General features: G+C 40.3%; 1 protein-coding gene across 5 annotated transcripts in view; it reads right to left on the reverse strand.

Moving 5' to 3' along the window:
- FNIP1 (folliculin interacting protein 1) overlaps positions 1–12,872 on the reverse strand; it is a 133,882-nt gene extending 121,010 nt beyond the window's left edge. For all 5 annotated transcript variants that reach the window (XM_021940199.2, XM_021940200.1, XM_021940201.1 and 2 more), the window contains exon 1: positions 12,601–12,872. In XM_021940199.2, the coding sequence (XP_021795891.1) occupies positions 12,601–12,692 (92 nt within the window). In that variant the 5' untranslated portion in view covers positions 12,693–12,872. The remainder of the gene's footprint in view (positions 1–12,600) is intronic.
- Positions 12,873–23,638: the final 10,766 nt, after the last annotated feature.

The raw sequence follows: 23,638 nt of genomic DNA on the forward strand, positions 1-23,638 counted from the left end.
AGGAGGAGGAGGAGGAGGAGGAGGAGCAGCAGCAGCAGAGGAAGAAGCAGCAGAAGCAGCAGCAGAAGGAGCAGCAGCAGAAGGAGCAGCAGCAGCAGCAACAACAACAAAAGGGCAAAGTAATTCCTAAGACAAAGACAAAGGAAGCCTCCTGACAACACTAGGGAGCATACCTACAGGGCCAGCAGTCCAGACTGGAGCCAGAGAAAGCTGGAAGGTTCCAAAAAAGGACATATCCAGGAGGAAACAATATGAACTGATCAATTATTTGTCAGATAATTTACTAAGAGATAAATTCTTTTTAGAGGTTTTATGGAGTTGTTGAAGGATATAGAAATACTAACGATTTCAAACAAAACAAAACATACAAAAATTCAGCAATTACCTTCAAGAAAAAGGAAAGAAAACATAAAATACATTTAGCTCATCAGTGAACAGACATTTACAATACAACAATATAGTTAATTTTGATCATTTAACCAAAAATTCTAATATTGAAAGAATGAAGAAGGGTATATATGTATGTATGTGTTAAAGACCTAAATCTTTAATTGTCAGGAAATAATGAATAAATCAATAATAAACTATATATTCAATTTGTTTGAAACTATAAAAGAAGGCCGGGTGCACTGGCTCACACCTGTAATTTCAGCACTTTGGGAGGCCAAGAAGGGAGGACTGTTTGAGCCCAGGAGTTCGAGACCAGCCTGGGCAACAAAGTAAGACTCCCATCTTTACAAAAAATAAAAATTAGCTGGGCATGGTGGCTCTTGCCTGTGGTCTCAGCTACTTGGGAGGCTGGGATGCGAAGATCACTTGAGCCCAGAAGATCGAAGCTGCACTGAGCCATGACTATGCCACTGCACTCCAGCCTGGGTGACAAACTGAGACTGTCTCTCAAAAAAATAATAATAATAATTAAAATATTAAAGTAAATACTCAAAAAAAACAGCAAAGTAACTGAAAAAGCAGTTTGCCTCTAAGATAAGGACTGGGTTTGAGGCACAGTGGGACAAGGAACTACTATCATAAGTAAATTTCTGCTATAATGCTGTTGGGCAGGGCAAAATTCAACACATAATATTTTGAGTCAGATTTTAACAAGTAGGCTGGGCATGGTGGCTCACACCTGTAATCCCAACACGCTGGTAGGTTGAGGCAGGTGGACTGCTTGAGGTCAGGAGTTCCAAGACCAGCCTGCCCAACATGGTGAAACTCCATCACTACTAAAAATACAAAAATTGGCCAGGTGTGGTGGCAGGCACCTATAATCCCAAGCTACTCAGGAGGCTGAGGCAGGAGAATCACTTGAACCTGGGAGGCAAGGTTGCAGTGAGCCAAGATTGCGACACTGCACTCCAGCGTGGGCAACAGAGACTCTGTATCAAAAACAAAAAACAATTAACAAGTAATGAGCTTCGCCATCTAGCCAGTCAGGAGTTCCATGACTGGAACTGATAGTGTCACAGCTGGTACGTTAACATGGGGCTTTACTACGTAATCTTTAAAAAATGTTCAGGCATTTCATTAATAAAAATTTAAAATATCAGTCGGTTGCAGTGGCATACACTTGTAGTCCCAGCTACTTCGGAGGCTGAGACAAGAAGATCGCTTGAGCCAGGGGTTCAAGCCCAGCCTGGGCAACAAACTGAGACCCTGTTTCTTCAAAAAGATTTATTTTTTAATATTTAAATTATTCACAAATAATGTCTATTATTTACAAATATGCAGTTTGTATTTTATATTCTAAAGTAACTAGAAATTAATCAAAATTAATACAAAATCCATATTTATGGGAGTCATAACCAATTCCAAAATTTATTCTGGAAACTTACTCTGGAAAATGAGGCCACCCTTGCAATGTTTAAAAAAATCAAAATAAATAAAATCTTTCTTTAAATTGACAAACAATGATGTCAAAGAAAAATCTGCTTAAATTGCTCATTGAATGAATAACTTTAGGCAAGCAACTCAAAACAGAAGCATCTTTGTTAAATGAATTAGAACTTTTTCAGTTCAGTGACTATTTTTATTCATTTGTTCATTCATCAAATATTTATTGAATGCATTCTTTGAGTTGGACACCAGAAGTACAGCACTAAGTTAGACAAAGACTGTGCCCTTACAGAACTTACAATCTAGTGAAGTATTAATATAGATACATAAAAATGCAATTAAAACACAAGCAAATATCTGCCACAATGAAGAAATACAGGAAAAACGTGGGTTCTATTGGACCTGTAAAATACATCACATCCAAAGTATTCCAAGTAGTTTGCAAACACAAGAAACAGATTATTCTCAAGAAACATCAAATGGTCCTAATTAGAGCCCACAACTAGAGGACAAACTAAAATGAAGACCGGAAAGGAGAAACTGGGGGATTAGAGTGCTGTAGTTTGAATGTGTCCCCCAAAGTTCACATGTCAGAAACTGAATCCTCAATGCAACAATTCTGAGAGGTGAGACTATTAAGAGGTATTAGGTCATGAGGGCTCTGCCCTCAGGAAGGAATTAAGATCATTATCTCGAAAGTAGGTTTGTTATAAAAGTGAGTTCAGCCCCCTCTTGCTCTCTCCTGCACTCTCTTGCCCATGTAATGCCTTTTTCCACGGGATGATGCAGTAAGACAGTCCTCACCAGCTGCCAGCAAGCACCATGCTCTTGGACTTTCTAGCCTCCAGAACTATGAGCCTAATAAATTTCTTTTCTTTATACATTACTCAGTCTGTGGTATTCTGTTATAACAGCACATACTGAACTAAAGCAGGGGATGTGGGAAGAAATTCTAACATCTGAGTATCTACTATGCCATTTAATCCTCAAAACAACTATCAGAAGGTAGGTATAATAAATACTGGGACTATCTCTTCAGTATCTACTTCCCCCTCTTCAACCAGCATTTTGTGGGAGACTGACCTCACTATTAGCTCCAGATGTACTACCACAATCAGAGCAACTCCACTCCCCTTGCCACAGTAACCAAAATAGGTAGTCTATGCCTAAGCCAATCAGGTCATGATGACCATGAATAAGTTCAATGGTGATATAAACAGCAGCGAGTTTAGGACTTTTGCCGAAAATCTTGGAGTACAGAGTCTTGTCTCCTAGGTAGAGTGGTATGAGATAACAGAGCTAGAAGCACTGCTTCTAACATTACCTCATGACAAAAGAGAATGAAGCCTGAGGACTCAGCAATTAAGTGTGAGAACTCCAGTTTGAAAACCAAGTGGTCTGATTTCAGAATTAAGAGATGCAAGCACACACACAGACACCCCGCAGTATAGGGGCATGGATCTGAACTCATCAAGTCGATCACACCAGCTACAACTCTATAAAAGGCTGATAAGCCAAACTGAGGACTTTGAACTTTGTTAAGAACAAAGTCTCTAGAACTTAAACATCTGAGTTCAAATCTTAATTTCGTCACTTAGTAGTCATGTGACATGGGGCAAGCTACTTAATTTCTCTGTGCCTGTTTCCTCATCAATGAAACAGGGATAATCAGACCTCTTTATAAAGCTATTGTGAGATTTAAATGAGTTAATAGGTGTAAAGCACATAAAACAGTGTGCAGCGCAGATCAATCTATTTAAGCAATGAGGAGTCAAGATTTGAGTGTTTTGATTAGAATTATGACCTAGGAAAATCAATTCAGAAGAACAGTGTGGGGCCAGGTGCAGCAGCTCACACCTATAATCCCAACACTTTGAGAGGCCAAGGTGGGACCACTGCTTGAGGTGAAGAGTTTGAGGCTGCAGTGAGCTAGGATTGCGCCACTGAACTCCAACTCAAGATTGGGTGACACAGTGAGACCCTATCTCCCTGCTGAGAAAAGAAGCAGTATGTTGTGGAGGGGAAAAGTGGGAAAGCAATAGCAAAGTTTTAAGAAAGGCATCAACGGTTTGTATAAGGTGATGACAGTGGAAAATAAAATCGAACTGAAGCTACTGAAGAATTTGAATCAACAGGACTTAACAAATGAGCAAATGTGGCAATCAAAGACTAGGAGGAATAAACAATGATCTCTGATTTTCAACTTGGTAGACTAAGAATGGTGGTCCCAGAAACAGAAACAAAATCTGGAGAGGGTAGATTAGGACTCCTTTAAAATAAAAGAGGTTATCTTATGTTTTACATGGGAAGTTATTTTAAGCAAGTTTAAAATCAGTAGGATTTAACATAATTATTACGTTAGTAAGAAGTGAGATCCAAGGCTGGGTGCAGTAGCTCACGCCTGTAATCCCAGCACTTTGGGAGCCCAAGAAGGGCGGAGTACCTGAGGTCAGGAGGTCGAGACCAGACTAGCCAACATGGTGAAACTCCCATCTCTACTAAAAATAAAAAAATTAAAATAAATAAATAAATAAATAAATAAAATACAAAAATTTTCGGGTGTGGTGGCACGTGCCTGTAATCCCAGCTACTTGGGAGGCTGAGGTACAAGAATTGCTTGAACCCGGGAGGCAGAGGTTGCAGTAAGCCGGGATTGTGCTACTGCACCTAGATGACACTCTGTCTCAAAAAAAAAAAAAAGAAAGTATCCAAGTTTCATATATGACACTTTAAAGCTGTATTTTTCTCTTTTTTTCAATAAACCTAGTTTAAAAAACAAATCTAATTCCACTACTTAGGGATGAAAAAGCAGATCAAATTAACAACCAAAATTATAGTATTTGCACTTCTTACTGTGAAATTAAACTACCATAATCCAGCAATCTGTCTACTGAATATATATCCAAAAGAAAGAAAATTAGTATGTCGAAAAAAATATCTGCACACTCATATTTACTGCAGCAGTATTTACACTAGCCAAGATATGCAATCAACCTAAGTGTCCATCAACAGATCAACGGATAAAGAAAATGTCATATATATACATAATGGAATATTATTCAGCCATTAAAAAGAATAAAATTCTGTTATCTGAGGCAATACGGATGAGCCCGGAGGACATGGTGCTAAATGAAATTAGTCAGGCACAGAAAGACAAATACCACATGTCCTCACTCACACGTAGAAACTAAAAAAGTTGATCTCATAGAAGTAGAGTTGAATAGTGGTTACAAGAGGCTCGGAAGTGTATCCAATCAATTAAAAATACATATATTTAAAATAAACTAAGTAAAATAAAAATTCTTTTGGTTATGACAAATTTTTTAAAATCCCATTTAAAAAACAAATCTTCTGAAAAATGATTCTTAAAATTGTTAGTAATATTATGAAGCTAGCTTTTAAGAACTTCAGAAGCTCAAAATGTGACATAAAATCAGAACGCTGAAAGTGAAAAAATAACTCAGCACTACAGATTATTTCTCCTATAGAAATAATAAATAGAAAGTTAAGTAGTGGGGCCATTTCCTCACATTTACTCCACATCTATCTCACTTTTCCCCCCAAACATTTATCCTCCCTACCACAAAACCATCAAGGTCACCAATTACCTCCATCTTGACAAATGGACACTTTTCTGTTTCTCATCTCACAAGACCTGTCAGCAACCAGTATACAAACAATTTATCACTCAATCATTTTTTAAACACTTCCTTGTCTTGGCTTCCCTAACACCACAGATCCCTGGCTTTTCCCTATCTATCTTCTTTGTATATCTTCCTCTCTCAGATTTGTGTATTTTCACACATCCTCAGGGCAAAGCCCTCAGTCCTTTCCCCTTCTCTATATATACCCTTTTCCTAGATGATCTCATCCATTCTGTAGTTTTAATACTAACCATACACACAAACTTGTATCTCCAATCCCAATCTCTACTGTGAACTCCAGATTGACTTTATTTAACTGTCATCTCTACGTGTCATATCTCAATTGCAATTAAAACTAGACCAAATATCCAAAACAGAACTTTTGACCCTCTCCCTCTGCCCTTAAAATTGTTACTTCATTTATTCATTCTACAAATATTTCCTCAGCATACGCTCAGGCACTGTGTTGTCCACTGGCACAACAATGTGAACTTGGGGGAGACAGATTATAATAAAATATTAAAAGAGTTATAATGGATATAAAGTGTGTGTTCCAACAGAAAATGGAGAGAAGGTGGCTATTTTTGATAGCGTGTTTAAGAGCAGCCTCTATACCAGCCTGAGCAATATGGCAAAACCCCATGTCTACAAAAAATACAAAATTAGCCAGGCATGATGGCCCACACCTTGTAGTCCCAGCAGCTACTCGGGAGGTTAAGGTGGGGAGATCACTTAAGCCCAGGAGGTGGAGGTTGCAGTGAGCCAAGATCGCACCTTCCCTCCAGCCTGGGCGACAGAGCAAGAACCTGTCTCAAAGAAAAAAGGCATCTACTTAGTTGCTCCAGTCAAAAACCTAGGCATCTATTCCCCACACACAATCCATTAGGCAAATTTACAGACTTCTGACTACAAAATAAATCTTGACGCTTAACACTGAAGAGAGGGCTCAAATAAGCAAAGAGAGACGTGGACAATGACAACTGTGACAGATGTCACAGAAGGACATGGAATAAGCTATGAAACAAAGTTACAGTCAGACCTACTCTAGTCTGGAAGAAATCAGAAAAGGCTTCCTGGAGCAAGGAGTAATTAGAATAAGCCCAGATGTTCAATACAAAAAAGCCAAACAAAAAGGTATAAGGGACTATGTCAAGAATAGGGAGCAGTACAGCTTGGCATATCCCAGAATCAAAATAAATCCAAGGTGATAAACTCTTAGAAGGAGTGTAGATTAAGACACAGGCCAGAAGAAAGCAAGAAGTTAACAAAGATTAATGAAGTCATGACAAAAAGAAACAGAAGTCAACCTAAAAAGGCTTCCATTGGCCAAATATGGGACAATTTGACAGGAGTGGATTAAAACACACTAAAATCCAATAGCTCATGATAATCTTTTAAGATGATAATTACAACAAAAAGCCTTCAGTGAACAACTCATTACCAATTACTTTGGAAAATGACAAGGAAATCATCTAACTTTTATGCTCCCTTTTCTGTAGCAAGGAGTAACTAAATAGTTGATAAAAGTTATTCCAGCAAATAAATGCACAAAAAATTAGAGAATCAGGGTATCACCATTTTGCAAAATATACATTTTGCAAAATAACAAAATAATGAATTCAGGCAATCATCAACAAAGAATGCTAAAATCATTAGTTAAAGGGGGTATTATGTAATAGAAGAATAAGGCTGATACCACCTGAAACCACTACAAGTGAGGCAACCAGGTATGTAACTTTGATGAGGAGGAAGTACACAACATCTACAAAATAATTTTATTGAAAAAAAAAGGGAACCTAAATATGATAAAATATCTAAATCTAACTTCAAGCTTTCAGGAAAGACAAGAAATAGAGGAATAAGTTATAGCAAACTTACAGCAAACCTGAGCATCAGAATTGCCTGGAGGGGGCTTTCTAAACCACATATTGCTGGGAAACCATACAACTGCAAAAGCCAAACACAGAATGTGGGAAATTTCACATTTAAGTGGGGGAGGGCTGTTGTTATAGAATAAAACTTACTTAAGCTGCCTAACTGCAAATGCAATAATATATAGACTCTTAAGACTGATTCAAACAAACTTACCATAAAAAGACATATTGAGATAACAGAAAATTGGAATATGGACTAAGAATGGCTTGTATTAAGGAATTTCTGTTAATTCTATTAACAATAATACTATAGTGGCTTTTTAAAAAATGTCATTTGGACAGGAAAAAAAAAGGCTAGCAAATTGGCAAAAGCCACACTATGCAGAATAGGCAAAAGACTGGGCCCAAACTAAGTGGTTTTTACACAAGACTGATATCATTAACAGTAACAACTACTTCGGGTTCCTGAAAGCCATGTGCTAAGCACCACATTAAGTTCTTTACATGACTTATCTCTGAATCCTTAAAATAAACCTTATGAAGATATTAAATGCTATACATCCTTTCGTCTCATTTTGTCTGCTGTTCATGACCACAATTGGCAGTTTTTTTTTTTCTTTTTGAGATGGAGTTTCATTCCTGTTACCCAGGCTGGAGTGCAATGGCGCGATCTCAGCTCACTGCAACCTCCGCCTTCCAGGTTCAAGCAATTCTCCTGCCTCAGCCTCCTGAGTAGCTGGGATTACAGGCGCCCCGCCACCACGCCCAGCTGATTTTTGTATTTTTAGTAGAGACAGGGTTTCACCACATTGGCCAGAGGCTGGTCTCAAACTCCTGACCTCAGGTGATCCACCCACCTCGGCCTCCCAAAGTGCTGGGATTACAGGCATGAGCCACTGCGCCCAGTCACAATGGCACTTTTTAAAATGTATGACATATTGAGGGTAGTTTGGAAAAAGGTGGGATCACAGAAAGACCAATTAAAAGGCTGAGTACATTAAGAATCCCTGATACAAAGAATCAGAATAAATGTTCATATATTTGGAATACAGGATGAGCATTTCTAATCCAAAATCATTTTGATCACTGACAAGACACCACAGTGGAAAACTTCACACCTGACTTCATGTGAGGAGTCAAAATGCAGTCGACACTTTGTGCACAAAATCATTAAAAAGTATCGTATAAATTATGTGCTATGTGTACGAGGTATATATTTAGACTTAGGTCCCACCTCTGAAAAAACACATTATGTATACACAAGTATTCAAAAATCTGAAAAATTCCACAATCCAAAACACTTCTAGTCCCAGGCATTTCAGGTAAAGGACACTCAACCTGTGTCCTTGTATTAATCCAGGTATTATTTAACCAAACATTAATTATGTCCTACAAACATTTCACTTCAAAACCAACGTTCCTTGCCAAAGTAGTTTTCAGGAATGTTATTTAAAATAATCTTTTTTTTGAGACAGGATTTCACTCTTGTCACCCAGACTAGGGTGCAGTGGCGCAACCATGGCTCATCACTGCAGCCTTAACCTCCCAGGCTAGGCAACCTCCCACCTTAGCATCCTATGTAGCTAGGACTACAGGCACACGCTGCCACACCTGGCTAATTTTTGGTAATTTTTGTAGGGACAGGGGTTTTGCCATGTTGCCCTGGCTGGTCTTGAACTCCTGGGCTCAAGCACTCCTCCCGCCATGGCCTCCCAAAGTGCTGGAATTACAAGTATAAGCCACAACACCCAGCCCAAAACAATAATTTCTATATGTATTATAGTTATTGGGTTTATATTTCTTACTTCTACTGGAAGAAAATGGAGAAAACATAAAGCAGTATCTTCTCCTAGAAAGTGCCTTTTCCCCCAAATTCTTTAAATGGAGAAAACACATTACTGTCTCAATTCTCTAAATGACTGAAAAAATACCCTCCCCATATTTTTCAAATTCATCTCCAGTTCAAGAATCTTAGATAAGCACATAGAACTCTATATGGTAAGAGACCTTAGAGTGAAGACAAGGGAAGTGGGTGTTCCCTGGCCATCTCTTCTAATGGGATAACCACAGAAGACAATACAGAAAGGTTCCTAAAGCTTCTTTATCAGAAGTCTCTCCTATTCTAGAGTCCTACTGTGGCTTACAATTACTGGGCTTTGTATACCGGTTACTCTAGGAACCGCCTCTTAGGAACTGAGCTACGGTTAGTTGCCAATGGCTAACTACACCCAAGCCTGATTTAACAACTTAGGCGTTAGGCTGACTACAACAAAACAAAACACTCAAAAAAGGATTCCAACAAGGAAAGCATGGTATACTAGAATGAAAACTAAATGTTAGTCTACTCAAAAACCTGGGTTACATAAAAAGATGCTGAATATGATCTTTGGAAATGCAAACTAAAACCACAAGATACCACTAGAACGGCTATAATCAAAAGAATAAAAAAACTATTAAGACGGTAAATTTCAGCCAGGCATGGTGGCCCACGCCTGTAATTACAGCACTTTGGGAGGGCAAGGTGGGAGGATATTTAGGAGGCTACTCAGGAGGCTGAGGTGGGAGGATCACTTGAGCCCAGGAGGTCAAGGCTGCAATGAGCCTTAATTGTATCATGGCATTCTAGCCTGAGCAACAAGTGAGACCCTATCTCAAAAAAAAAAAAAAAAAGTAAATTTTATATGGTTTTTTACAATAAAAATTTTTAATTAAAAAATGGTATCAATATTGAAGATATTGTGAAGAAACTGTAATCTTCATGCATTGCTACTGAGAACACAAAATGGTAAAACTATTTTGGAAAAGTTTGACAATTTTTTATGTTAAACACAACACTTAGCATATGACTCTGCAACTTTACTCCTAGGTATCTACCCAAGAGAAATGAAAATATATGTCCACATAAAGACTTATACACAAACATTAACAGCAGCATTATTTATAATAGCCCAAATCTGGGAAAAAAAACAAACCAAATGTCCTCCAACTAGTGAGTGAATAAACAAATCATGGTATAGCCATACAATGGAATACCATTCAGTGATAAAATTGAATTAACTAGCTGGGTGTGGTAGCTCATCCCTGTAAGGCCAGAACTCTGGGAGGCCAAGGTGAGAGGATCCCTTGAGCCCAGGAGGTTGATGGTGCTTCAGGCGAGGTCGCGCCACCACACTCCAGCCTGTTGACAGAGACCCTGTCTCAAAAAAAAAAAAAAAAAGAGGGAACTAATAAAAGCAACAAACAAGCCAGACACAAGATTATGACAGAAAGTATCAGTGACTGCCCTGGGTGAGGAGGGGTTAGGCTGCAACAGAGCATGAGGGAACTTTTTGGGTAATGGAAGTGTTCTAAAACTTCATAGGGGTGGTGGGTATACAACCGTATACAATGTATGCTTAAAATGTATTATACTTTATTGTGTATAAATTATAGCTCAATGAAATAGTTTTTTAAAAACCCTGGGTTGATTAGATCTGTAAGTTATTAGCTATGTGACATTAACCAGAATGGTTTTTTTTCCTTCAGATATGCCTATTCTGTTTCATCAGTTTTCATTGCTCACAATCACACGTTTTATTTTTAAAGTGAGCAATTCTATAATGTACTGCAGTTATTGGGCTTACAGATAATTCTTACTTCCACTGGCAGAAATATATACTTATCTGCACTGCTACTTGCTCTATCTCGTCAGATTGTTGTGAAACATCAAATAAGATAACTGATGAGAAAGTTCTTTGGTAACTGTAAAATAGTATTACGCAACTATATAGACTTTACATTTTTGAAAAACAGACGTGAAAATGTTTTTTCATATGAGCTACTTGAGACCCTTGTAAACCTAGGTACCCAAAGTCAATCTTTGCCCAGAAATAGAAAGCAGTTGTCTATTCAAATGCCACCTTTGAAATATCCTATCGAAACCTGTTTCCTACTGTCGCTTGAGTTAGTAGATGGCTCAATGTAGTATTATCTAAGCTGCACTTTCATTTTTCAAAGGAAAAACACTAAAGAAATGTTTAGAGAGAGACAGATGAGCATGACACATTTATTTTTCAGGGGAAAAGAGAGATACGTAGAAAAATGTCTTCAATTCCATATGCATTTACTGAATGTTTCCTGATGAGATCTGCATTAGCAAGAGAGAGTGAATAATTTTAAGAATAGCAAAATTTCTTAAACCAGTGTGGCACAATCATTTCAACTTTGCCTGTTCCAAAATTTGACAGATTCTCTCTTTTTTTGTTGTTTCTACTACTGTTGTACAACTGGGCTCTTTGCTATCCTACCAAGTTTGTGTGGTATTTGACATTTAGCCTAGTTATATTTGCAAGTTTCCACACTGCAATACTTACAAAGGCTGTTTGGACATAATCTCCTCAGGTGCAGTTTAACGACTAAATTTCACCTTGAATTCAGGTTTATATCAAATCTTACAATTCTGAAAAGCTACTCTGCCAGCAACAGGTACTACAACGAAAAATCAACAAAGCCTGTAACACCACAAAATGCTCTGCTAACATTTTCAATTTTTAAGACTCCTTTTCAGTAACAGTTCTAAAGAGGAAGAATCTACGGCCAATTCCAAGGCCAGATTTCATTTAATGTTGTCTTGCTTCAGTAGTAACTCTAAACTCAAGTTTCACATTTCTCCTTCGATAACATTAAGGTCGCTCGGTCCGGTTACCGCACACCTCCAATTTCAGCGTCCAAGAAACCTGAAAGAACGGCACCTTGCCTACTTGCTCCTCCAGCCTTCTCTCAACTCAGAAGCTTGGCCAAACGTGCCGCTTTCTCCACAACGCCAACGGAGCTGGAACGCAGCGCCCGGAGGACAACTGGTCACGGGGAGGAGGGGAGAACTTCGCGGCCCGGAGTACGGCGGCTGAGGTCCAATCCAGCCCGCGCCCAATTCTACTCGGTGCCAGGAAGGCGTGTGGACCCGAAGTCTCCGGCCGCGGTGCTAGATCCGGAGGAGCAGAGTCGCGCGTGGCTGGGGTCAGGTAGTAAACAAACCGACGGGAGAAGGGGGAAGGGGCAACGGCGAGGCGGGTGGGGTAAGAGAAGAGGTAGGACCTCGCTCCAACCCTTCAGCGCGAGCCAGCAGCCGGCTCCACCCCACAGAGGACCAGATGCTGGTCTCGGCGCGGCGCTTCCGCTTGGGTCGGAAAACCGAAGGCCCCAACACCCCTGGAGCCCGGAGTCCACAAGGCCATCGGCTCCGCGACCCCCGCCCCACAGCGCCCTACCTGAACCCGCAATCTGGATCCCGGGCGTCGCGGCCGGGCGCGCCCAGCCCGGTCCTCTTGCTGAAGAGCTTCTGGAACAGCGTAGGGGCCATGCTCCCCACGGCCAGGCAGGGGTCGCTCCGCTGGGCGCTTGGTAGGCCCCTGCTCCTAGAGCCGCCCCGCCACCCCCATGGGCGCCTCAGTCATATGACAGAAATTAGTCACTTCAAACGGCCACGGCGCGCGGGGCGGGGCGCGAGGCAAGGCCGGCGCTCATTGGCTGGAGGTGGGCCGCATCACGTGGCGGCGCGCGGAGCAGGGGCAAGGCGGGGGCGTGGGGTGGAGCTACCTCCATTAGGCTCACTGGCGTTTCCCGTCACGTGGCAGCTCACGGGGCGGGGCGTGTGCCAAGAGGACAAGACTGGAAGGTGGCTAGGGATGTGTAGGGGGAGCAGGCTCAGTCTCGATCCTCCTCCTTGAGGCTGTCGGCTACCATCAGAGGCTGCGCCAGGGTGGCGCGGGGACGATGCCAGGAGCCTTGGAGTGCAGAAGCCTTCGACTCCCCGCACCCACAGAGTTGCGTAGGGAACCATGGGCAACCTATTCTCCCTTGTCAGCCCCTCCTTAGCTTCTGCGGCTTCACACCTCCATTCCGCGCCGGGGAGAGTCTGGCGGCCCCTGGAGCACGGAAGGCGCACGAGCGTACCCGTTGGGCCTCGGCCAAGGCTGGACTTTGAGCCCAGGACCCCAGGCCCGCCCTTAGAAGGCCGCTCCGGCCCGCTAGAGGTCTGGGATCTGGACAGCGCGGGGGCTGGCTCACAGGGACTGGTGGAGGAACCTGCCGGGACCCCTGCCACAGCCATGGCTCCCCGCAAAGACGACCTCGGGCAGGGACTGCGGGCAGAGTTTGTACTAGTGCCTCAAACCCTGACATCAGTAATTAGTCTCGTGGAAGAGCTAGCGATTGGAGGCTCAGGAGTTAGGCTGTTTCCTTGGTAACCAACAAAATCAGGTGAAACCAACGAAGTCAGGAAGCCTAAAGACATGTGTACAGATATCTAAACTTTTACGCTAATTATTTAGATTTTTAATCTGTCTTAATGGTTAGGTGTGAAGAAGGGAGGAACTGTGGAATTTTAACCAAGTTACAGGGAAGAAACGCTTTCTAAAAAAAGAAAAACGTTGCTCACATGTGACCTCACAGTCTTATTTAACCCATGGAACCAAAATATACCAGAGTTTGGAGCAAACTAATCTTATAAATTTTCAGCACCCCCATCCATTCACTCACTCCCCCTCCAGGATAACGAAGCTTGTACAATGGGATGCAATCCTCAGAGAAATTTAGGAAATAACTTGTATATGGTTGGAAGGCTGGATAAAAATACTTTGGGCAGGCGTGGTAGCTCACGTCTGTAATCCCAATACTGCAAGGCAGAGGCAGGCAGATCGCTTGAGCTCAGTAGTTCCTGACCAGCTTGGTCAACAGTGAGACCCTATCTCTACAAAAAAAAATTTTTAATTAGCCAGGTGTGGCCGGGCGCTGTGGCTCACGCCTGTAATCCCAGCACTTTGGGAGGCCATGGCGAGTGGATCACCTGAGGTCAGGAGTTCCCAACCAGCCTGACCAACATGGTGAAACCCCGTCTCCAAAAAATTAGCCAGTATGGTGGCGCATGCCTGTAATCCCAACTACTTGGGAAGCTGGGGCAGGAGAATTGCTTGAACCCAGTAGGCGGAGGTTGCAGTGAGCCAAGATCGTGCCATTGCACTCCAACCTGGGCAATAAGAGTGAAACACTGTCTCAAAAAAAATACCAAACAAAAATTAGACAGGTGTGGTCACGGCGCACACCTGTGGTACCAGCTACTCGGGTGGCTGAGGTAGGAGGGTATCTTGAGTGTGGGAAGTCAACGCTGCAGTGAGTGCCACTTGCACTTCAGCCTGGGCAACAGAGAGGGACCCTATCTCAAAAAACAAAAAAATATTTTTTGAGAATTCATTTAATTAGGTATACAAATCAAATTTTATTTTCTTTAAGTGGCTACCAACTCCCACTGATTTGCAGCTAGAGTTTATGCTCTAAATAAGGGTCTGAAGATATTTAGAAAAGAAAATGTAATAGGCAGAATTTATATCTCTTTGAGAATTTGTCAGCAACCAAAATACTGAGTTTCAATGTTCCAAGACTTTTTTAAAGCACTATTTATTTATGACTAAGATACTGACATATTCATTCCACAATAATTTACGTTCTAGGCAGTGGGGATCTAAAGTAAAAAAGAGCTAGATTTCTAGGTGAGGAGACAGTATTTAAAGTTATTTCAGATAGTGACTACTGTTGTGAAGTTGGTAAGAACTAAGCAATGAAATGAGGGTGTCAGCAGAGTCTGAGGAGGTAACATTTGAGGTGCTTAGGTTGAAAATAATTCAGTTTCTCTGTATATTACCCAAGGTCCAGAAGCTACTGGGCAATACAGGATCAAAACAGCAGTACTATTTCACCTAGACATTTCAGATAATCCTCTGGCATCAAATGCTGAAAGATTTCTAACAGAGTAAAATAAGCTGTGTATATTTTTCTCACAAAACATTTGAATGTAGAATGAAATTTTTGTATTAAAAAAAAAAAGTCAATGCAGTTTTTAAAAAATAAACAGAAGCGTAGATCCTATCTGTCAATTAATGGTACAATCATTTGGGGAAGTTTTGTTTTTACACTAGTTAAACTAAATGAGTACAAGTGGAAACAGGCTCAAGTCTGTCTATAAAGGACCAAAGACACTAAGGACTAATGGCTGTCCATGACTGACACAGAAAAGAGTAGTTCCAGGTCCCCTCAGAAGGACCTTTGCAAATACAATAACCTTGTGTGCTTTCATTGTGGGAAAAAATTGCTTCATGGGTAATTATAGATATTAATAGTAAGGGAAAAGAATATAACTCCTTGCATAAGAGACACTTTCAGTATTATCTAACCATGTAATGGTTTTATTTCTATAGTCTTATTTAGTCTTATACTTGAAAGGTACAGAAAAAAATTAGATTTATTTCCAATCATTCATCACATTTCTCCTACATTGCAGTGTAATACTAAAGTCACAGAATCAGAGAGTGCTGAAATGATACAAGTTTGTAATAAAAGAGGACACAACTATACATAATTATTCAGATTAAATTTTAAATATTTCAATTTTAGTATCAGTGAATATTATCTTTTATTTTTCCTTTTACTTAGTACTACGTCCTATCACAGAGAAGCTGAGGTGTCTTACAGGCAGCCTTTGTAAGTTTAACAAGTCAGCAAAGAGGAAATGTGAGAAAGAAAATAATTACCTACTCATTCATGCTATGTTATATCAATGTGGAACTACTGGGTTACAAAGATTAGACATAAAGCCTACACTCTCATTCAAGGGTAGAAGATTCAGTCTCCTCAAAACTCCAACAGTCTATGGATTTCTGTCCACCTGCTTCAAATATTCCCCTCCTGATAGCATAAAAGACAGGCATTCTTTACGATAGGCATTTGCTGGTTACTGCATATAGGAAAAGGTGGCAATAAAACTAAAATCTTCCTCAACCACCATGTTAATAAGAGTAGTCTCAATTATGCTGAATTATCATGAAACAAATTATAATTTCATTGATAACATCTCAGAACAAGACATTCAAAATCAAGATGATGAAGTAGACCTGCCTGAAAAACATTTAGATAGATAGGCTCAAGTTACCCCGCTTTTAAAAACTCTTAAACCAGCTGACCATTTATTGCTATATAATAAGGAAATGGCAGCATTCTGAAGCACCAGAAAACATAAACAGTGATTTATTCAACAAACATTTCTTGAGTCCCTCCAACATCTCAGACTCTACTCTAGGCACCGGGAATATGGTATTGAACAAGAGAGTCCTTATTCTTAGAAATTTTGTTTTTTGTGGGAAGAGACAAAATAAACAAGATGTTTGCAAGTTGTGCTAGGAGCCATGAAAGAAAGCATGGATAGCAAGCAACTGATGGAGACCAAATTTAGATAGGGTGGTCAGGGAAGGCCTATCCAAAGATGTGTGATTTTAGCGAAGATGTGAAGAATGAAAAGGAACCAGCCATAGGAAGAAGGTGGTGAAGAATATTCTGGCAAACAGAAGAAAAAGTACAAAGGCTCTAAGAGAGAAATGGTTTTGGCCTGTTTGAAGAGGAGAAAGGAGGTCCGAAGAACTAAAATATACTCTGAGAATGGGAGATGGTTTGAAATGGTTAGAAAGGTATGAGGGGCCAGATTACGTAGGACCTTGTAAATTATGGAAAGGAGGTTAGACTGAGTGTGATGGGAGCTATCAGAGGAGTTTGAAACAGGAGAGGGACATGACACAATTTATGATTCTACTGTGGCTGTTCTGTGGAGAAGGAATTTTAAAAGAGGAAGAATGGAACCAGAGAAATGAAATGCGTGACTACCTGTATTTTAGGAGAGAATTGATGGTGGCGAGCAAGTTATTTTGGAGATACACACTTCTGTTAGGAATGAAGAAAAATATGACTCCTAGGTTTCTGCTGTGAGCAACTAAGTGGAAGTTATTTCCTGATTAAAAGACCAGGGAACACATGGATTTTAAGAGGAAAACCAAACATGTTAAGTTTGGATGTATTAAGTTTGAATTGCCTATTAGACATCCACGTGGAGATATTGAGTAGAATATATGGGAAGAAGCTAGGATTAGTGAGAGAAATTTGGGAGGTGTCAGCTTCTAGACAGAATTTATATTTATGTATATATGCATGTATGTATGTTTGAGAAAGAGTCTCACTCTGTCTCCCAGGCTGGAGTACAGTGGCATGATCTCAGCTCACTGCAAGCTCTGCCTCCCAGAACTCCCAGGTTCATGCCATTCTCCTGCCTCAGCCTCACAAGTAGCTGGGACTACAGGTGCCTGCCACCACACGTGGCTAATTTTGTTTTGTTTTGTTTGTATTTTTAGTAAAGACGGGGTTTCACTGTGTTAGCCAGGATGGTCTCCATCTCCTGACCTTGTGATCTGCCCGCCTCAGCCTCCCAAAGTGCTGGGATTACAGGCGTGAGCCACCATGCCCTGTTGCAGGAAGTCCAGGACGCTGAACAGAGGGACCGGCTGAAACCATAGCAGAAGAACATAATTCTGAAGATTTCATGGACATTTATTAGTTCCCCAAATTAATACTTTTATAATTTCTTACACCTGTTTTTACTGCAATCTCTGAACATAAATTGTGAAGATTTCATGGACACTTATCACTTCCCCAATCAATACCCTTGTGATTTCCTATGCCTATCTTTAATCTCTTAATCCTGTCATCTTTGTAAACTGAGGTGGATGTATGTTGCCTCAGGACCCTGTGATGATTGCGTTAACTGCACAAATTGTTTGTAGAGCATGTGTGTTTGAACAATATGAAATCTGGGCACCTTGATAAAAGAACAGGATAACAGCAATGTTCAGGGAACAAGGAAGATAACTTTAAACTCTGACTGCTGGTGAGCCGGGCAGAACAGAGCCATATTTCTCTTCTTTCAAAAGCAGGAGAAATATCGCTGAATTCTTTTTCTCAGCAAGGAACATCCCTGAGAGAGAGAATGCGTCCCTGAGGGTAGGCCTCTAAAATGGCTGCTTTGGGGACGGCTGTCTTTTACGGTCGAAGACAAAGGGATGAAATAACCCGGTCTCCCGTAGTGCTCCCAGGCTTATTAGGATGAGGAAATTCCCACCTAATAAATTTTGGTCAGACCAGTTGTCTGCTCTCAAACCCTGTCTCCTGATAAGATGTTATTAATGACAATGCATGCCTGAAACTTCATTAATAATTTTAATTTCACCCCATCCTGTGATCTCGCCCTGCCTCCATTTGCTTTGTGATATTTTATTACCTTGTGAAGCATGTGATCTCTGTGACCCACACCCTATTCATACACTCCCTCCTCTTTTGAAAATCGCTAATAACTTGCTGGTTTTACGGCTCAGGAAGCATCATGGAACCTGCTGACATGTGATGTCTCCCCTGGACACCCAGCTTTAAAATTTCTCTCTTTTGTACTCTTTCCCTTTATTTCTCAGACCAGCCGACACTTAGGGAAATAGAAAAGAACCCATGTTGAATATCGGGGGTGGGGTTCACCCAATAGCGCCCAGCTGACAGAATTTACAATAATGGAATGGATGACTTTACATGAAGGGAGTGTGTATATAAAGAAGAAGGTTCAGAACTAAGACCCAAAGAGGATAACACTTACAGGTCTGGAAGAGAAAGATCCAACATAGAAGAATGAGAAGGAGCAGCAGTAAGACAAGAGAAGAAAACATCTCTAAAAAGAGAAATGAGTCAACTGTGTTGAATGGTGCTGAAAATTCAAGTGTTCATTAGATTTGTCAATATGGATATCCTGACAAGAACAGTTTCAATGGAGTAATGTGAGTGAAAGCCTGAAGCAGGTTCCAAAAGATAAAGGGGGCAAAAAGGAAGTGGTAAAGCAAATGCAGACAACTCCTCTTTTTTGCTGAGATGGGGAGCAGAGAGGAGATGGAAAGGGACAACTGGTTTTCTTTTAAGATAGAAGATATTAGAGAATTGTGTATGCAACAGAAACAACCTAATAGGGATGGTGAAAATAAGCACCTACTATGTTCCCAGTGCTAGGAATATAATAGGAACAAGATGGATACAGGCCCTGCCCTTAAGAAACTAAATAATGAAAAAGCTATTACAGATTGTGATAAGTTATTTCAGGGAATCAAACTTTTCCTTCAAATATAAATTGGCTTGAAATCCTCATCTTGAATTATATTTCAAGTGCACAGAACTATGACAAAAATTATTACAACAAATATTTTTCAAACATTTAATATGCTTAATATGTGTCTGTGCTAGAATCCAGCAATACAATAAAGAATAAGACATAGTTTCTGTGTTCAAGGACTTTACAGTCTAGGGAGAAAAAACAATTGACAGGCTGGGTGTGGTGGCTCACGCCTGTAATCCCAACACTTTGGGTGGTCAAAGCAGGTGTATCACTTGAGGTCAGGAGTTCAAGATGTGCCTGGCCAATATGGCAAAACCCTTGTCTGTACTAAAAATAGAAAAATTAGCCTGGCATGATGGTGCATACCTAGTAGTAGTAGTAGTAGTAGTAGTAGTAGTAGTAGTAGTAGTAGAAGTAGTAGTAGAAGTAGTAGTACGAGCTACTACTCAGGAGGTTGAGGCAAGAGAATCGCTTGAACCCAGGAGGCGGAGCTTGCAGTGAGCCTAGATCGTGCCACTGCACTCCAGCCTGGGTGACAAAGAGCAAGGCTCTGTCACAAAAAATAAAAATAAAAATAAAAAATTGACAGGCAATTATAGTACATTTTGATAAATGCTATGATGTGGGAAACTCTAGATTTTGATTGAGTCCATTAGTCAGTATGTTCTACATTGTACATGATAGAAAACCCAAACAAAACTAGCATAAGCAAAGAATGAAATTGATTAGCTCTCATAACTGGATCTAGTGCAGATGAACAGTTCAGGCACAGCTTTATCCAAGGACTGCACCAATGGTATTGAGAATTCAGTTTCTTTTTCCCATCTCTAATTTTTCTGTGCAGGCTCTATTCCCAGGCAGTGTCACCAACTGTGGACATAAGCTGGCTGCCAGCAGCTTCCAGGATATATCCTTTCACACAAAAGTCCAAGAAAAAAAGAAAAGTCTGTCCCAGCATTCCAAGAAAAAAAGCTCTGATATTTAATCCCAATAGGATCAGTTTAGGCCTTGGACCCATCACCGAACCAATTACTGTGCCAGAGTTGAGAGGGCTAACGTGAATTGGCTTATGCCATGAAAGGCCTACCCCTGGAACTATGGGTGGGATCAATCCAACCTAAACCATATGGCTTAGAAATGTAAAATCCACTTAGGATAAAGTTAGAAGGAAAATGGATAGATGCAGGGGAAGTCATGACACATGTCCACTACCAATATCCATAACAGAGACAAAAACTTGGGATCAGCTACACAGACATGGTAACTAAAGCCATGAGTATATGAGATCACCCAGTGCAAGTGTTGCATGAGAAGACCCAGGACAGACCCCCAGGAAACACCAAAACTTAAAGATTGGGCAGAAAAAAAGGAGCCTTTGTAAGAAATGGAAGAGTGAGCTAGAGATGAGATGAGGGCCTGGAGGCTTTCACAGAATGTTTCAGAGAAGTCATTCTTTTCTAGAGGCTTTTAGGAAGAAAGTACTAGTCTATATAACATCATTAGCTGGAAGAAGTTAGGTAGGATGAGAACTGAAAAATACCCCTTATATTGGCATCAAGGAGGTTGCTGGGAGCCTTAAGGGGAACAATGTCAGTGGAGAAACAAAGCTAAGGCCAAATTGTGTGTGTTTGGGTATGTTTACGAAGGGTAAAAGGTGAGGGGTCTGTGAGAACGCAGAAAGCACGCTCTTCAGGAAACATGAATGCAAACGGATGAAGAATGATGGGTTAGCTAGAAGAACATATGGAGTCAAGGTAGGATTTAACATGTAAGATGATGAAACAGTTTAAAATTCAGGTTAGAAAATAAGAGTAGAGCAGTAGAGGTTGAAGATAACTTTTATCTGGAAAATTTTTGGGTATCACACCCTTTACATAAACACATATGCTATATATACAACATAAAAGGCTATTCATAACTGAACAAACCATGATGAATGACATCTTAGAGAGGTGGGAAAAAATACCATTCTAGTTAAAAATGTAAGAATGGAAATGACATCAACTTTCATGTACTTTTTTTTTTTTTTTTTTTGAGATAGGGTCTCACTCTGTCACCCAGGCAGGCGTGCAGTGACATGACCATGGCTCACTGCAACCCTGCCTCCCAGGCTCAAGCAATTCTCCCATCTCAGACTCCTGAGTGGCTAAGACTACAGGCAAGCACCACCATTCCCAGCTAATGTTTGTACTTTTCTTGTAGAGATGGAGTCTCCCTACATTGCCCAGCCTGGTCTCAAACTCCTGGGCTCAAGTGATCTGCTTGTTTCAGCCTCCCAAAGTGCTGGGATTATAGGCATGAGTCACTGTACCTGGCTCTTTCACACACTTTTAACTGAACTTTTGGGGTACTTATGACCTGAGATTTGTTTTTAATGAGATAAAATTTTAAGATACAATTTTAAATGCTCAAAAATAAAGTTTAGTTACATGCTGAAGTAAAAGGGTTGTTTCATTAACCTTTTTTAGATCGCAGCCTACATTGAAAATAGATGAAAACTATGAACCATGAACCCCTCACCCCATATTCTTTTTTCATATTCTTCCAGGGAGATTCACTGAAAGACCTCTGAGGCCTGGAACAGATATAAGATTAAGCACACAACCTTTTCTAAGGACTTGCCAATAGGATTCTTCTTTGGATTTCTCATGTGACCAGCCAGCAGGCTTCTTCTGCTTTCCATTTTTTTTTTCTGAGACAGAGTCTCACTCTGTCACCCAGGCTGGAGTGCAGTGGAGCAGTCTTGGCTCACTGCCAGCTCTGCCTCCTGGGTTCTCCTGCCTCAGCCTCCTGAGTAGCTGGGACTATAGGCACCCACCACCACGCCCAACTAATTTTCTGTATTTTTAGTAGAGACGGGGTTTCACCATGTTAGCCAGGATGGTCTCGATCTCCTGACCTCGTGATCCACCCACCTCGGCCTCCCAAAGTGCTGGGATTACAGGTGTGAGCCACCGCACCCAGCCTTTCCCTTGCTCTTAATCATAATTGAAGTTGTTATATCCTCCACTCCTAAGCCTTGAATGCCAATGCCAATTCCAATTCCTTCCTCCCTCCGACCTTTCCTTGTGCTCTAGTCTATAAAACAAAAATATTGAATGTGCCTTTTCTGGGGAGAAGAAAAAAAATATTATACTCAAATACTCCTGCCCCATATCTTGGCTCTATCACTTCCTAAATTACATATCCCTGGCCAAACATTTACCTCTCAGAGCTACCTATATTTTCTTCATCAGCAATGTGAAACTATCAAATGTTTATTTCTTCCAACCCCACAAGGCCCAATCCATGAATCAAGTATTATTCTTTCTCACAGGAACCTACCACCTGATTAGAAACTAGCAAATAATTCATTCTCATTCTCTCTCATCCTACTTGAAATATAAACTGCTTGAAGGCAGAGAAGAGGGCTTCTATTTCATTCCTTACTTCCCGGCTGCTTATCACATTTCTTCTTTTAAAACTACCACAAGAGTTGCTGACTTAGTTGAATATTAATTTAGAACACAGGTCTAAATTTTATGCTAGCCTCCATCGTTAACATTTTCATCTATGTTTCTTCACAACTTTTCCATATTTCATCTTCAAGTGAAATCACAAAATCACAAATAGCTTTGTTAGTGGCTTAAAGCCTTGTCAAATCATTATAAGAGTATCTTCATAGGAATGCCTTGTTAAAAATGAATACTATACAGATTATTTAACTGCAAAATAACTCATAGATGTTACAATCTTTCTTAATCCTGAAGTTTTGAAAATTTGACTCTTATGAATGTATAATATTAGTAAAGCCCTTTAGCATCAAGGACTAATCAAGTTAAAATCTCTCCAAGTTATACAACTGGACTCTGTTCACTGTACAGGATTATTGCTTTTTAAGAAGGGAATTGTTGAGATACTGTAAGTTATATTACCAAATTTTTAAAAATCCTACCAATAGTATTAGCTAAAGAAGGTTTTTGTTGGGATAAGGTAATGTATTAAATAGTGTAGGACTGATTATACATATTATACATTCCCTACTTCAGCAAACCTTGAGTATAGAGTTTCTTTCAGTCAGACCTGAAATTAGGTCTCTCACTCATGTGGTTTCAATTAAGTTCTGTTAAAAATAGCTTGTAATATAAGCATTTTCATTTTTAGTACTTCAATAACTTCACTACTTTTTTGTTTTGTTTTTTGTTTTTGTTTTTCTCTACATTGCTTTAGAGAAAGATTTACTACTTTTAATCGTACTAGCGATAAACTTTGAAGGAAAAAAAACAATCAAAGGAAGTTACATTGTA

This window comes from Papio anubis, chromosome 5 (genome assembly GCF_008728515.1).
Source record: "Papio anubis isolate 15944 chromosome 5, Panubis1.0, whole genome shotgun sequence".
NCBI classification, from domain to species: Eukaryota; Metazoa; Chordata; class Mammalia; order Primates; family Cercopithecidae; genus Papio; species Papio anubis.